General features: G+C 32.8%; 1 protein-coding gene across 2 annotated transcripts in view; it reads right to left on the bottom strand.

Moving 5' to 3' along the window:
* LOC111003013 (zinc finger homeobox protein 3) overlaps positions 1-17,191 on the bottom strand; it is a 105,408-nt gene that overhangs the window by 32,909 nt on the left and 55,308 nt on the right. Inside the window, exon 5 of one of the 2 annotated variants that reach the window (XM_045628056.1) lies at positions 16,605-16,610. The exons of the other annotated variant lie outside the window; for it this stretch is intronic. Within the exon in view, the coding sequence (XP_045484012.1) occupies positions 16,606-16,610 (5 nt within the window). The 3' untranslated portion in view covers position 16,605. The remainder of the gene's footprint in view (positions 1-16,604; positions 16,611-17,191) is intronic. 2 annotated transcript variants of the gene reach the window in all.

The following is a 17,191-nucleotide window of genomic DNA, read 5'->3' as shown; positions in this document are numbered from 1 at the left end:
ATAATATTTGAACCTCTTATATAATATGTATTTAAGCTTTGGTTATTTGTTTTGGTGTATATGCATAATTTCTAATCTTTCTTTCTATGCGCGCATTTAACATTCTCTCGAAGGGCGAAGGAAAACATCGCGAGGAAACCGGCTTGCCTTAGACTCAAAAAGTCGACGAGATGTATCAGGCACAGAAGGATGGAAAAGTTGGCTGAAGTCCTATTAGGTTAACAAATGCTCATAAAACAGATACCGAACTGAGGCCTAGACCTTAAAAGGTTTAACGTCATTGATTTATTTTTTATTTGTATACAATTTGTGTTGGCTTTTGAAATAAGAAATAAATTCACGAGACTAAACGTTAGCTTACTTACATCACTATATCGTGTCACAAAGTATGTTTTCATAAAGGCCTAGAACAAGATACCAACATTAAAAGATAAAACTTACGATTAATCCATCAGGGTATACGTACCTGCAAAAGACAGAAGAAACATTAGCTACAATGGAATGTACAATGATGAAGGAATTTCCACTATCGGATAATTCTAATGGAGCTGTAGCAGAAAATCTCTATTACATACAAGATTAAGAGGAGGAATCGCTGGCATGCGCCGATCGACACGTAGCGGACACCGTCGCGGGCGCATTCCTTCCTTTTTCATAGCATTCCCGTATAACGTCTCGCGCGTCTAATTGCACTTAATTTCTACTTCGTGCTTCTCTTAATGGGTCTCGCCTTTTTTAAATTACCACGATATACATTGGAACAGATTGTGGACTTTTAAGATGACTCGAATACAATCATTTCAGTATTATCGTTAACTTGGAGTGCTAATTGATAATAACTATATTAGTAAGTGATATATTTTTCTCTCAAATTCGTTCTGAATATTATTTCTTTATCGCTTCATTACATATAGCATCAAAATATTGCTTAATATATTCGTACTATTTCATCATATCAATTATGGTAAACATTAATGTTATAAAAATAACAATTAAAATAACTAACTGAACAGCGGATTATGTATAAGATAGACACTTAACAATGCTTTTTTTAAATATCTATACTAATACTTTACCGTAGAAATTATGTTTTTCTAAGATTTAATAGTCAATTTAAATAGCAAATATTTGAAGCAAATAAAATTCAGTGCATTAAGTCATGGGAAAGGAATAACGAGGTTAGCTATTAAGAGGTAAGCGGTAGAACATCTCACGAACACCGCTCATTACAAATTATGGACGCATTCTTAACTTACTATTAAACAAAGAAGATCTTATTTACAGAAGAATGCAATTAATATGTTCTAGACCGTAAAAAATATGAAATGACAAACTGCATCGCGAAACCAATATGATATTTTAATGGTGTTCATAATAAAATGAGATTGTGGTTGCATTTATTCCTTTGTGATGACTACTTTAATAAATTGCTAGTTATATTTTTTGTATGAAGTTTCTTTACTGTAAAGATATTTTGTATGACTTTTCTTACTTGACTTAGCACGACTGTATTATATTTTAATAAACCTACCAAAGTTCTATTATTATTTAGTGTCAAATAATCTAGGTCATCCATTTAGCAAATTTGGTTCTGTTTGGTGATTTTTGTATCAGCCTTCTATGCCTGACACATTTCGCAAATTTTTGGGTCCTAAGCATACCGGTTTCCTCGCCATGTTTTTCTTCACGAAAAGTCCATTGTAACACGCATTGCTTTAAGACGTTCTATCTTTGTTCTTTGTAACTTAACTCACTTTGATAAATTTCCGTTCTTTAATATATTTTATACGATTATTTTACATAAAAATCATGAAATTATAAAGAATACTCTATGAACTGGATTCAATTCAGCAAGGTCAAGGTAAATTAAACTTTGACATATCGCATACAATTATGGGAACAATCATATTGATTCGTACAACGAAATCAATTGTAACTGGTTCAATAAGAGATTTGTAGCTGATAAAAAAGAAACAATGACATGAAAGTTCGTCTGTCCGTTTCGCCGTTGACATGGCACGGCACCTCACAACAACCTTTGTACTCTCGTTACCGACCACCCGATAAGAATAGAAATTCCTTGAGGGCACCTTGATAAGTGAAAAGAAAAGGTTGTTTATAGAGAGAACATGACAGATGACGAGTCGGGCCAATCGAAACTAGTATTTACATTAACGATTTAGGGTTTAATTTGAATGTAACGCGGAGATACGCACTGTGATATTTTCCTGCGACCGATTAAAAGTACTAAAGGTGGCTCTTATATTTGAAAAAACATTCAAATCTTATTGTAATTGAATAAACATTTTTTCTCTCGGTTTGTTGTAATGTTTTCGTATCACTTTTTGTATTAATTGTATTTTTTTAACTCTTTAGTATTTATGGTATCTAAAATTTGTACTCTAGCACTTCAGGCATCAAGGTTAAACCTCTCAATGGTTTGGTGTTTTATAAAGTCTTATTTTATTTATAATATAATTTTTAATATTCTAGTAATAATTTTTGGAAGTCATCTGATGCACGACTACTTCGACTGCGAGTAACAATAAATTTGCCAGTAATTCCTGGCTTTCTGAAATCTCTATTTGTGGCTTGATCTAACCATGATCATCAGTATACAACTGACTACGATGCTCATGCATGAGTTATCAGAGAGACAGAGACTTGAGATCATCCAGGTAAAACAACCTATAATCTACGTCCGATTAAAAACCGCCGCGTTTTACCCACAGTGCGACCCTATCGTTAGTTTGAAGAAGACATGACAATAGATGACGATGATTCGCGCCAAACGAAACTAGTATTTCCGTCAACGATTTAGAGTTCATTAATTTGAAGGTAACATGTGACTTTAAGATCATTATGAAAAGTGGGGACGTGATGCGAGAGCGGGACGGTGTCCTATGTGAGACAGAGAGGGGTGTAGGGTCACGGCGTGATGTTAGGTCAGCCACTTTTGCACCTCGCCATAACAACGCGTCTCAAATTATTATGGACGTTTGATAATGCGATATTGTTACTTTACGATGTTAATTAAGTGCCTTTGCTGTAGGTACGATTTGATAACAAAATTTTTAAAAAATACATGTAAGCATGTATTTTTTAAAAATTCTAATTTTAATATACAGAAAAATAAGTTGTAAAATATTATTTTCTCTTCAATGCGTGGGATCAAATCGTGAGGAGACCGATATGTTAGTAACAGACTACCTAGACATACCTATGTCAAAATATATTGATTTTAATGAATCCTTTGATTTTTCTTAAAGCCAAAAATCGTGTCACAAAAGGCCGCACACCTGTATCCAAGATAGCTATAAATGATAGTATCGCTACTGGATAACCATTAAATATTCAAAATCTCATGAGTAATATTTTATAACGTTTTTATGCTAACAGAAATAGCGTCAATAAAATAATATTATAACGATTTAAAGCAATAAAACATGTTACGATTTCAGTCAATAAACTGAATCTGCACATTAAAATAACTAGATTAAGGATAAAAGATATCTACCACAGTTTAAGAGAAACAGTAGGAAATAATGATATTAATTTTTTTAGATTTTCAATATATAAACCCAAAATCTAATTATCTAGGTTCATTATGTCAGATTTCGCATATAAGCGTTTATAAAAAATTTAGACATTCGTACTCGTACCAAAATTACCTAAGCAAAACAAACAACAATCTTAGTATAAAACGCCCAAACGTTTTCTGTGTCCATCCGAACTGATCTAAATAATCTGTGGCGGCTGAAAGCCATCTTAATGCTTCTTAATGTGTGTTTTATGTTCGTTACAATTTTACTTCATCCTAAGCGTTCGCTATCAGTTATTAGAGCCTGCGATGTACAGAAACAAATTATGAATGAGATATAAATCAACGAGGGTAGTCGTAAAATGTTTTATGTTTTCTTCTGGTTAGTAAATGCGATTACTCTTTTAAACTGCACAAGCGATTTAAGCATTATTCCATTTCATTTAGCTAAAAATGTTTAGCTTTAAACGTAAGCCATATGGTTAATTTATATAATGTATTCAGTATTATACCAAGAATGTAACTCTTAGGCAATTCATAGAGCAAGTTTTAATAGTCTGTCTTTAGATATAAAGTCAAAACTTATAGTTACATTATTTTTTTATTCATAGTTATATCCATAATTCAATGTGTGCTATCGCATTGAAAGTCATGGATAAAACTCTTCACTTACGGTTTAAAAGCAAAGCCGATAAAACGTAGTTATGGTATTCAAATGTGCTAAACTGATAACTGGTACTTATTTAAGCTATAAGCTACTTACTTTAGATTATAATATTCTAACACTTCTATAAAACCTTTTTCCCCTATTCGCTTTAAACAATTGAGGAGCGAATGGAATTGGAAATTTAAAAAGAAAATTTTGTTTAAACATTTTTTTTATCATGAACAATATTCGAAATTTAAAATGATTATTTTCAAATCAAAATCAAATTCAATTTAAAAAGAAAATGGTCTGTTAACCATGTTTATAAGTAACGGCTTATTGCGTTTTAAGAGAAAAATATAGTAAATTTTCTTAATAATGATATCAAATATAAAAATTATTCGATCCTCATACAAGGTTTGTGTAAATAGGCAATTTTTTTAGGAATGTGTGATTTAACGAAACATTATGAAATAACATTAGGGTGTAGTCAACTTGATAAATGCTCAGGGAATGACTGGCGATCTCGATCGATCTATTTGATGATATTATGAGACAGGAATATTTATAGTTTATATATAAAATGATACCATTTGATTATTATATTATTACCAGAATGAATTAAGGAATCTGCAGGGCTACTCTGTAAGCTGCTAAATGTTAAGCTTTCTAACGATTAAACTTAACTATATGTAGACTTTCGTATTGTAGCGCCGATGTTGCAAAGGTATAATATTGAATTGCTTTTGAACTTTTGTGGTAACACTACTGTACTAAATCACCGCGGTTACAAACAAACCCAGTTTTTAGTATAACTATAATGATTATAGAAGCTCGAAAATATTTCATCATCTTAATTCTCTTCTGTTAATACATTTGATAGGTCAAAAAGTGGTTCTAAAACAAACTTTAGAAAAAAAGTGATCAAAACCTGAACGAATACAATGACAACTCGAACCAACAAAAAGCGGAATTTCGACAAAAAACAACAATTAAAACGATCGTCCTAAATATTTAGGATCGCCACAGGCATGTTTTTTATTTGAAAGGGTTTTACATATGTTTGACTTGTCTTTGGTTTATTTCGGTTGATGCCCATGTTTTTTTTAAATATACTATTACTGTAAATCGGTTCGTAACAGATTATAATGACGTGCAAAGTTCAAGGCAAGAGAAGGGCTGGTAGAAGAAGTTGTGGGTGCGGGATATATGGGAGTGGATCTCGACTGGCATCACGACCGCAGAAGAGCTGATCAGACTAACGTAAGATACCCAGAAATTCAAGTTGTTACAAGCCAACCCTTAGTAATAAAGTGGCAGCTGAAGAATAACTGAAAAACATGTAGACGGAAACAACTCGTCTTGTTTAAATTTTTTAAATTGATTTAAAGAAATAAGTAATTAATTCATGTAGTTAAAGTATTATTATGTAATTACTAATGTAAAGTACCTATGTAATTTTGACGCTTTGGTGGACGGAAAAATTGTGACCGATTCGCGTCTCACCATCAACAACCTCTTTAGAATTTATTTATAAAAATCTTTTAAAAAAACGAAACGAAAAACAAAACTACTTCATTCATTTCAATTCAATTCTCTCGTGAGTAAATTAAAATTGTATATTTTATACAACTCTTATCGAATTAAACTAAATGTTTAACCAGTATTGTCTTTTATTGACATAGCTTTTACACAATTAAAACGCACGCGAAACGTCGGTTTTAAATTATGTTAAATAATTATTAGTTTATAATAATACATAGCTTCAATCCGGTAAAAAAGTGTTTTCTTTAAATAAATGTTGAACTTTCAATTAATTTTCGACAATATAAGCAATAACTTTCACATTTAGTTTGACCAGTAAATCCATAGAGAAATTAATGGGCACAAAACAGTCCAGTCATCTGATTAGAAGATCGTTAAAGTATCGTTCATCCATCGTCCGAGGAATGCTATCTACTCTTATTTGCAAACGGTCAATCGATACAGCTTTGAGTGATTGAGACTGAGTCCCTTGTATCGACAGTCCACCATTCTATGTAAAATATGAAGCCTGGGTGATGTCCCGATAGCGTGGATGCGGCATTTGTTGGAAAATTTATATGAATATACTTGAGAATCGATTTGTTGAGCCGGTTGAAGGATGACTCTGCATTATAACTATTTTACTAAATTATCAGTTATTGAGGATTGTTTTAATTACAGTTATATTAAATAAATTTAAAGGGCATTACATACTCTGAGCGCAAACTAAAACTGTCCGATGGCTACGTGCCAAAAAATATGTTTTTATTGAAAATAAAGTTATGTGTGCAACATATAAAATGCGTTAGTTTTGTCCTATAGTCGATATATTCATTTGTAGAATTATTTTATCTTTAGCAGTCAAGTTAATATACAGTATTTATTCTTAACATAGTAACAGTAATTACAAAATTAAGATAAATAAAATATTAGAAGAAATTTAAAAATTTGGAAATGTTACCAGCATACCTAGCGCCTAGCCCTAGCTTTCTCTACGCTGTGCCCTTTAACTCCACGGCCCAAGAGTATTTACTCCAATGGAATAAAATCAAAGTTGGAAATTAATTTTTAATAAGTTCATACAGCCCTATACAGCAGTATCTATCTTCATGGAACGATGTATCTAAATCAATGGAATTTTCCTGGCTACCCTAATTATAATACACAACACATTTTTAAACGGCTAATAGATTATTAATAGCCATTAACGCTCGAAATTTTTGTCACGCATTGTCACTCGTAAAAAATGTCACGTTTTCGCATATCCAATAAATTGGTGATTCTGGGCAGATAAGACTCCCGGCTACTGATTGAATTATGGTTGCACTACACCTGATTAATGCGACATCTACCTTTGACGTGGTATTGTGGCTCGATCTGCATCCAATAAGAAGGAAAAAGAAGACTGACCGTTCACCGTCGTGTATTATAATGAACTTCTAGAAATATTAATTTTGAATTCGAATGACGTCTCGTACGACAAACGAAATTCAAAACTTGTAAACTACTTTTCTGTAATCGGTAAACTTAATGAATTTATAACTATAACTTGAACTAGAATTAATTAAACTACTATACCGACATATTTTGTATCTAAGTACCTAATTGTTGGCCTAGTGGCCTTAGCATGCGACTCTCATACCTGAGGTCGTAGGTTCGATCCCCGGCTGTGCACTAATGGACTTTCTTTCGAACGATGAAGGAAAACATCGTGAGGAAACCGACATGTCTTAGACCCAAAAAGTCAACGATGTGTGTCAGGCACTGGAAGCTGATCACCTACTAGCCTATCAGATTTAAAAATGATCATGAAACAGATTCCGAAATCTGAGGCCTTAAAGAGGTTGTAGCGCCCCTGATTTTTATTTTATTTTGTTGTTTAGTTTAGTTCATTAAAATGAGATGTTACAGACAAAACAAGGATTTTCAAGGAAAACATTTGTAATTTTAGAAAAATAATATTAAGTACTCTTGTTGTCATGTTAACTAAAACGTGAAATTTTTCGAAACATTTTAAATTATTATTTTTAACCGTGTAAGTAAAGAATATTATAAATACTTGATTATGTTACTATTGTGATGATATTAATATGAATAAACATGTATATATAATATATGGTATGTAAAGTGAAAGAAATTAGAATTGAATGAAAATTCTAAAAATTCAAAAACACTGCGCACGTATATGTATTTAAAATGTACCCATTATAAAATATTGTGTACCTAAAGGTCCAATTAAATCTCTAAGCGAAGAAATAAATAATAAAAGAAATTAAACCTCAAATAGGTTTTTTCATTCCATCGATCCGATTTCCTTAAACAAAGGAAAGATGAATTTTTCAAAGGCCAAAAAATATAAAACGATAAGAAGATTAGGTGGAACGGAGATGACATTGGAAATTAAGCCTGTTTTCTTTTGTAATTCCTCCCTTCCTTTTCACCCTCGAGAGGTGGACGTTAAAAATGTATGTGTGTAAGGGTGGTTCTGCTTTAGTAATTTCAGCGTGCTATGTAAAGTTAAATTTGTTGAGGACTTTAGATGGTTTAACAATGTTACGTGTATATTTTGGGAGATGATTATTTCTGGGGAGTGTTTTTCTATATATTTTGTCTCTGTTCCTCGCGTGTTAAGCTTGTATGCCATATATAGTAAAAAATTAAATAATCTTAATGATTATTATTTAAATTTTAAGTCAATACTTAGTGATTTTATTTTCACCGAGTTAAAACAACAGAAAGCCCCATTATTTAAGTTAAGTAGTAAATAATTGCCGATAAAAACATAACCTCTCCTTAATAGGAATGCTTACAGCAATAACCGAATAAAATGTTCGACACTCGCAATATTGCGCAGCCAAATAATTAAGTATTTAAACGCCAAAATTTCTTCTCAGCGTTCTCTCTCCCGAATACCGAAATATTTCAACGTTTTGAAACCATGAGGTAATTAAAGCGATTCGCGACCAAAAACTCGCGGCTGTCCGCGCGTTTATTTACTACGAAGTTTTTCTACTGTCAAACAGCGCGTTGCCAAACTCGTCTTTATTGAATTATAGTACCATCGCTCGCTCCGTACGATTTACGATCTACCCTGCCATTTTTAATCGGCAATGTACGAAGTGCATTTAGACAAAGCAGCCCCACAATACAGAGGCACATTTCCAGCGCGCAGAAGACGCAAAAACCGTGCGTCAATCGCGAACATAGTCAATAAATTATACTGGGCTTCGAGCCTCGACACCACTCAATACTGCGTTAAATAAAAACATTAAGCCCTTGTCCAAATAATCTAAGGGAAAAAGTGAAATGTGACCAATTTGAAACGAGGTTGAGGAAGGCTTCAGTAGACAGCCATTCTCTTTTATGGTTTGAAAATAAAATGTTAACTGGTATAGAATATTTAGACTGGTACCAACAGTTCTGTTTACAAAATTCTCTCTTCATTGTTACTATTAACTTCCTTAAATCCTTTACTAGCTGAGATGGATTGCTTAAGTATATTTTAAATCTACCTTTAGACAACACAATGAACTCTAACGTCTGACTACGCCCGTATGTTTTAAAGAGTAGAAACTTCAATTCAAATTTGGAATTAGTATTCTAAAATGCAATTTCATTGCTGTATTTCAGGGAGGCGTGCCACCCACGGTACATATTCATCTTGTTAGGTATGCCCCCGGATGCGCTGGCTTCAGCAAACACAATAAGAGCTTTCCCCACTCCCCCTATGCTTATGGAAAACTTATTAGAGCGCGGCCCGCCGGGGAATCCTTTTTCCTTCGGTAAATATTTGAGGGAGAAATTAAAATTTGACAACGGACGGTCGACCATATAGAATATTCTCGTACGTGATATTTCGGGCGTGATATTAATTTTTCATTCAATTCATACGAAGGCTTTTGGGACAGAAGCATCACCACTTACCATGAATTTATAATGTTGCCTATATATCTTTAATAATCGTCTTGAGTTTTATCTAGGCACTACTGTGAGGTCATGTCTTCAAACGGTTGTTTACGATTGAATTTTTATACGCGCAATTATTGTCGTATCGTAAGAACAGTTAAAAATTACCAGAACCACACAATCAAATTATTAAAATATCTATTTCCTTACAAAAATAATGTGGGTCGTAAAGCGTTTTTCCTGCGACGCGGAGTGTAACAAACAATAATTCACACGTAAGATCAATGTAGTGAAAAATGAGAAAGCTACTGAACGTGCGCCGCATTCGACTTACATCCCCTAACAAATGAGCGCTACATAAGCCTATATACTTCGATTTCACTGAAATTAGCTCCCATTTCGGTCGTACAATGAAAAATTGGAATCGTTTTCTATCGAATGTGAATATTTTACTCGAGCTTATGCTACAGAATTTAAATATGCGATTTAAGATTCTATTAAACGAGAAAAGGTTTTTCGTATATATTTTTAGACATATATCAAGTGTTATATAAATTATAATAATAGTTTATGCATACAAAGTCAGACACGCGCCCGAGTTTAGAATATAAGATTAGTTTTTTATACCCATAAAATCTATTTAAGAATGTTCACGTACAAATAGGTTTGGACTTGGTTATATAAATTTTAGGTATATCTTTATCGGTAAAGCCGGTCTTTAATTATATAAATACTGCACTATATATACATTTCGTATTAGGTGATAGTGCAGCGCCATGCTATAAAATATGTATTATACATTTTATTCAGACCAAAAACACTCCAGTATGAAATCTATTAACTTTCTTAAAAGCTTTGCTTATATAACATTAAGGGGTAATGTCTTGGCAGTAATTAAGGGGGGTAGGAGGCTGCGCGATTGGGCGTGGCTGACGCATGCGTATTCTGTTTTAATTATTAGGATAAGGCGCCGATGAGCCTTGCTTCATTAGGGCGAACGGACCTGCGATTGTTTGAAGGGGTGTGATTGGTTCACTTGGTAGGTATTCCCAGGATGCTGTATGTAATATATAGAGCTGTATGCATTGTTGTAATTAATAAGCTTATATATGTGTGCGTTGATTTATTAATTATGTATAAAAATACGTTGATATCTTTTAAGGGATAAAATTGCTTTAATTCATGGGAAAACAGTTATACAAAAAGTTATTTACATAAAGTTAAACGGGTAGTTTGTGAAGAACGATTTAAATACATAATAAGCACGTGCCGTTTACATATTAAACAGTAAGAAATTTTCTTTTAAATGATTTGAGATAGTACAGCCCCAAACCAAATGCAAATCCCTATCGATCGAATCCGTCAAGTTCATGCCTATTTTATTAGCAGACTTATAGTATTGCGACAGATATCACCCCACCTCTATCCGATTCCAAGTTAAAGCCGTCTTATTGTGAGAATCTAAATATACTTTTAATGCAGTTCGTAGAATGGGAAGGATATTGAAGTGTTTTGCTTGAGTGACATCGATATAAGGGAAAGAACCTAATACGAATTTATTTCACTCCTAAAACTGCTATAGAGATGGAAAAATAGTTTTTTTTCCTACGAAATCACTCTTGTTTTTTAAATATTTGATTTAACGTACCTATATTGTTCGCTTAACTTTTTAGCAACAGTTTTTGCTTCATTGATGAACATATTTCATACATAATTTAAAGCATATTTTAAATATTTACATAATTATACAAAAACTGCATTCCACAAATACATTGACAATTTTAACTCTCCTAAAAGCAGTTAGCTTATTGGTAAAGGTTGTATTATTGAATATATGTAAAATCATTTTGAAAATTTATTTAGCTTTAGTAACGTAAAAAGCTATATTGTTTCTAGACAACGTTAAAACGTTTCGTATCGAATTCAATCCACGCCTTAAGCTTTTCAGCCCCGTTGTCATAGCAATAGAAATGTCTTGTGGCATATCTAAATAGTATGATTTAAATAAAAAATCGCACGCGACGAGCTTCCATATAAATCGTATATTCTTAACCGCCTCACGTATTATGAAGGGTGCATATTTTGATTTGTTCCTGCATAGGCAATTTTTCTATTCGTTTGTGATGATAATTTTAAAGGGAAATTAATGTTTATTGTAAACGATTTAGACAAGACACTCGCGCGTATCCACACACACACACAATTTGAGGGTCAGTCGTTAAAACGTATGTATCAGATATTAATGGACCATTTAATAATACACAAAATTTGTGTTTGTTAGTAAGAAATTGTTTTTTCAAACGTACCCAATGTTTGAATAAATATCAAAAAACCTTACAAAATACAATAGGTACCCGAAGGCTTTATTAATGTTTCATTCTATAGATCACATATATTCACACTATTATAAGGGAAAACGATGCGAAATGAGAAAAAATGTCAATGATTGAACGCCATACCTCAGGGAATAAATTTGTTAAAGGGTGGGTTAGGATCGAGCCAAATCAGCAATTTCATTCCGAATATAATATCTTTATAATAAAATGTTGTTACACGGTAATAGGATGTAATGTTATTACGTATACGTTTATACGTAGATTTAAAAGACCCGTAGCATGTTCTTCAATAAGGCTTTAATTGAATTAAAATAAATACCTAACCTCATGAATTGGATAACTAAGTAATATGATATTGTAAGTTAGACGATAAATTTGTACGCCATTCTTTATACATTGAATTAAGTATAAGATTTATTGAATTTCATATATTGAAAAACAGTGTGTTTTGCTGAAATAATTACGCTTAGAGGGGTGTCCCTTTTATCTCGTTTCTCTTATCGTCGTTTGCTCAATTTATCTTCGAAAATGTCCCTTTTACGACCTTCCCCCTAAAAAGTAGTTATAGTTACAAGAAGGTTTTTATTAGTACAGTACGATTAGCTTTTACAAAACAGTACAGACGCGAATCTCTACTCATTGGTATGACGAGTTACATTCCTGGTATTAACATAACGTAAAAAACTAAATAACGTTTAAAATAGGTCTATAACAATTTTATAAGTAGAACTCGGTCCCCACAATGAAATTAATTTCATGTTTCCATTGAATTATTTATGGGTTCGAATAAGCAATAAACGTATACCGATAACATGTACTTGCTTACGATCGTTAAGACCATGGATTTATCAAAAAAAGAAACAAAATGTCCCCGAGTTAACCCCGCTGTCGTAAAAGATCGGAGCGGTATAGATCGACAACAAAAATTCTTTATTTATATGCTAATGTAATTTATATGACTCTTAATGTTTCGTGGCTGGTAACGCACGATTTCGATCCATTCTTTCTGAGTTAAATGTTTTTGGAAATGGGACTGTCTGTTGTTGAAATTAAGGCAGTGTTTGGGTAGCGAGTGTCGTATGTCGGTACGATTATGAATGCGCGGTAGGAGGCATCCCATCCCAGCTTCCTTGAAGGCGGTGGGTGGAAGCTTCGGGGGAATCAATAAAAATACGCGAGAAAAGCGTTGATTATACAACGGGAATTCGGAAAATGGCTCTTTCAATAATTCAGAGTTACTTATACATCGATGGCGAATAAACTGTTGTGGAATCTCAACTGATACTTTACATTTCGCTTGTTGTGTAGTCTTGGAGCTTCTTGCGAAGGAAAAAAACACGTTCAATTATCACTCTCAAAATTCTATGCCTATACATGAGATAAAAAGTATATTATATGTAGATATGTTTTATGACAACACTGTTTTGATGTTTTTAATAAATTGCAATATCAGGAGAAGTTGTTTCTTTAGTGATAACCTAAGTAGTTTAGACATTCTAGAAGCTGTTGTGATTTTAGGCTAACATCTAAATGGTTGTATAAATGCCATATTGGAAATTAAAATCACGAACATAAACTTGACTACAAAATCAATAACTTAATAAAAAAGGAAACATTGACTCCATTAATATGTACATTTTGTATAGGTCTGCATTAAAAGCGCCCAGCCTGTCTTAGGATCTTGGATTTTTATGCAAATCCCACACAATACGAAGATTGAATGTCCATCACTTTTCTCTTTTCATTTGAATGAGTAATGTATGCTGCATTTAAACTGTATATTTATTAGATTTGTTACATTTGATTATAAGACGCAATTTAAAGTATAAAATTAAAAAATGTGTTCTTTTATTTACACAATGTCTTTATTAAAGTCAATGAGACGTATTACATTAGTAGATATTTGCAAAAAAAATAAGTTGCGAAAGGAATTGTTAAATCAAATGCTTATAGAGTCCTTGACGGTGCTTTGTAGAAATAAATAATATTGTAACAGAGTTGTTTCAAGACTTTTTATTTGACAATTGACAACAATTGTCATTTGACATTATAGATGACATATTTATCTGTGAGGTGATTTAATTCGATAAAGGAAATATATTGATTTAATCTTAACATTTAAGAGGCATGTGATACCTTTATAAAATTTCAACTTTATAACCCTAATATTAGTCTTGAATTTTATTATCAAATTAGTTTTAAAGTAATGTTATTGCTATTTGCCCAATATCTGTCGATTTTTATTTATTTTTACGATTTCGATCTGAAAGCAAGATCGCATAAAATGACCGTACGTGACAATACCCGATTCATATTTTTGATTAAGGTTTTTAATACACGTAGTGGGTTGTAAGCGTTTTTTTGGGGTTGAAGAAACAGCCTGATAGTAGTTAATTCCTTCCTTATCACAAACCAAAGCTCCCATTACTTTTGCTCCGCACAGATATATAGGGCTACTTCTCCTAATATTTATCTCTCCTAATTATTACTAAAGCGAGACAATTTTTCAAACGGATTAAAAACGTTATGAATCAACTTATGGCTTAGTATATACAAAAACTACACCTACCGGCTCCGCACACATATAGTAATACGTAGTTATAAATTAGCAGTTTGGAGATTGATTTAATCATTAGATGTGCAGATGTATTTGTTCATAGAGCGTGTTCTGCTTCATTTATAACAACCCATTCCATTCAAGACTTTGTCGGCCAACCTTCAGAAGTAGAGAGACACCAAAATAAGAATAAGTAATATTTCCTTTAATTCACATTCTGTGATTAAAACGCACCTTAATTTGTTTTTTAAAACATGCCACTTTCCTCACGATGTTTTCCAAGTAATTTATGACAGAATAGAGACTCAGTCTTGAGTCTTAAAACGACCTCGTGGTTGCAAATCGGGTGCTCAACCTAGTAGTATGTACAACACAGATTTTCCTATATAGGAAAATGATAGAACCTGTGGCTGAATCGACTCGCTTGTCAAGGGCCTTAAATATTTGCAACAGGACAAATTTAAGCAGCTATAAATTTTTGTAATTTAATAATAACAGTTGGTGTTGTACCGGGCAGGATGTTATAACGTCTTTTGTTCGTTTGTTCGTCCCTCGCATACCAATGACCTAGTGATTACTAAACACGTTGTATTTTTTTACAATCCGTGTGAATATTAATGTGTGGAAGTTTTTAAGCTTTTCGCAATGCGAGAAAGTTTTAAGAAACTATTGTACGAATATATATGTCTGGAAGAAACTGCTTTTAGCAGTAAGACTGCTATTAACTCATTTACATTCATTGTCTTCATTTATTTAATTTCTATGTGTTATTGTGATATAAATTACGTGTTGCAATTATTATTGTACAGCACAGGTATTTCATGATAACTTAAATTGTAACTTTTCTATTTACATATAGAATCTTGTAAAATATAAATCATTTATTCCAGCAATATTCATTTAGATAATCTCCTTTCGAATTTCATATCACTTGTCAACTATTCGACACGGCAGAGTGATCTAACTGAAAGTGGTCAGTACGTTTCCGTCAGCAATTCAAAGTATGTTAGCGACATTAACATGTTGGCGTCAGGGCGTCATTATAAATGTAGGAACTTAAATCAACCCATCATTAGATATTAGCATAACAGCACAGCAAAAACCTAGCAAAATGTCAGAAAATATGCACCGTAAGTCACTGTATCGAATGATAACGACAGCCGAGGGAAAGTCACACAGTTGCTGATTTATTGTCGCATTTGATAACTTATTTGATCACTTTATGATAGTAGGAAAGCCTATAGAACGTCATGCAAATCAGTTGGATTAAGGATGTAACGGCGGCGTGACAAACAGTCCGACCTTCCATCATAACGGCATAGAAATTATCCACCCGCCACGGTAATCACAAGAAAATTACCAATGGACAATCACAATTCGACATTTATAGACGTCACACCTTTCATTGCGCTTCGTAACTATTTAGTATCTCACGTGAGTCATTAAAGATTAAAAATAGCAATTTTAATGTTCCGCGTCACGTTTATAAGTATAAGTTGATTTAAATAAATCCAAATTAGCATGCTAGAGGGTACTCGGATCTTTCCATTGTTTTCGCTAAATGACATCAAAGTGGTCGCGGCGTGTGTATTTAGCATGTAAAATGAAATTGTTTTCTAAGAAATATGTAATGTAAGCTTAACAGGTGCAGTTTGAAGTAATCAGTGCTGGGATCCAATACGGATTTACCTTTTGAATGTGTCGTATAAGGCACGTGAAATGTGTTGTAATTATTTTGCTGGGATCCAAGATTCGATAGTAATGTGTTCGTTCTTCTCGTGACCACAATAGCTGTAAATTATTTCAAAGGTCAGGATGTAAAATAAATAACCTACGTTGAAATATCGCTGCGATCCCGTTGCAATAAATCTTTAAGCTTTTGATAATTGTTACCGGGAACACTTTTGTTTGCTCTTGTATGTGTACTCTAATTTTAATTTTCGTGCCTATTGTTGTAAATCTTTTTACTTTTACTTTACTTTACATACTTTTATACAATAATCCCTTTTATGTATATAGAAAAATATTGTCGTAAGTTTCCTTATTGATAAATTAAAGACGACTGCCTATCCTAATTAAAATACAATTATATACCTTATACTATGAGCATCATCGCATGTACATGAAACAAAGATAAAACACAAATTTAAATAATGTTATTTATATTGTTTAATTCATATAAAAACAAACACTATAACTAATTTTGGAAGGATTTCATTATGTGGAAGAACACTCACATATAACACGCAAAAGATTATTAAACATATTTAAATATCATCGCATACGATTCCGCGAAACTGTGACGCAGTGGAAACCGCAAGGTCTTATGCATAGCAGCCATTTGACTTTACAAATACTGGTAAAAAGTATGAAAAACTGAAAAAACTCAGGGCTATATTAAAATTAACGGGACACGTCGACGTGCAGTCACGTTTCGTTATTGCAATCAAGGTTCCGTCTGAACGTGCCAATAATAATTATGAAAAAATTATCATTTAAGGTTCGAGTTAATTGTCAATTAGATTTCTATCTCGGGTCAGAAGAGAAATCTTATCACGACATTGCCCTCGGAGCAGAGACGCGTGTAATTGCGATAAAGATACAGCAATTAAACGTTTGTTTGACGCAACGGTTATTAACTGAGAGACGTACGCGCAGCCATAATTAGAGGCCGCCATTAC

Source organism: Pieris rapae, chromosome 4, assembly GCF_905147795.1.
Source record: "Pieris rapae chromosome 4, ilPieRapa1.1, whole genome shotgun sequence".
Taxonomy (NCBI): domain Eukaryota; kingdom Metazoa; phylum Arthropoda; class Insecta; order Lepidoptera; family Pieridae; genus Pieris; species Pieris rapae.
Note: the sequence above shows the minus strand (reverse complement) of the source record. Positions and strands in the feature narration are given on the sequence as shown.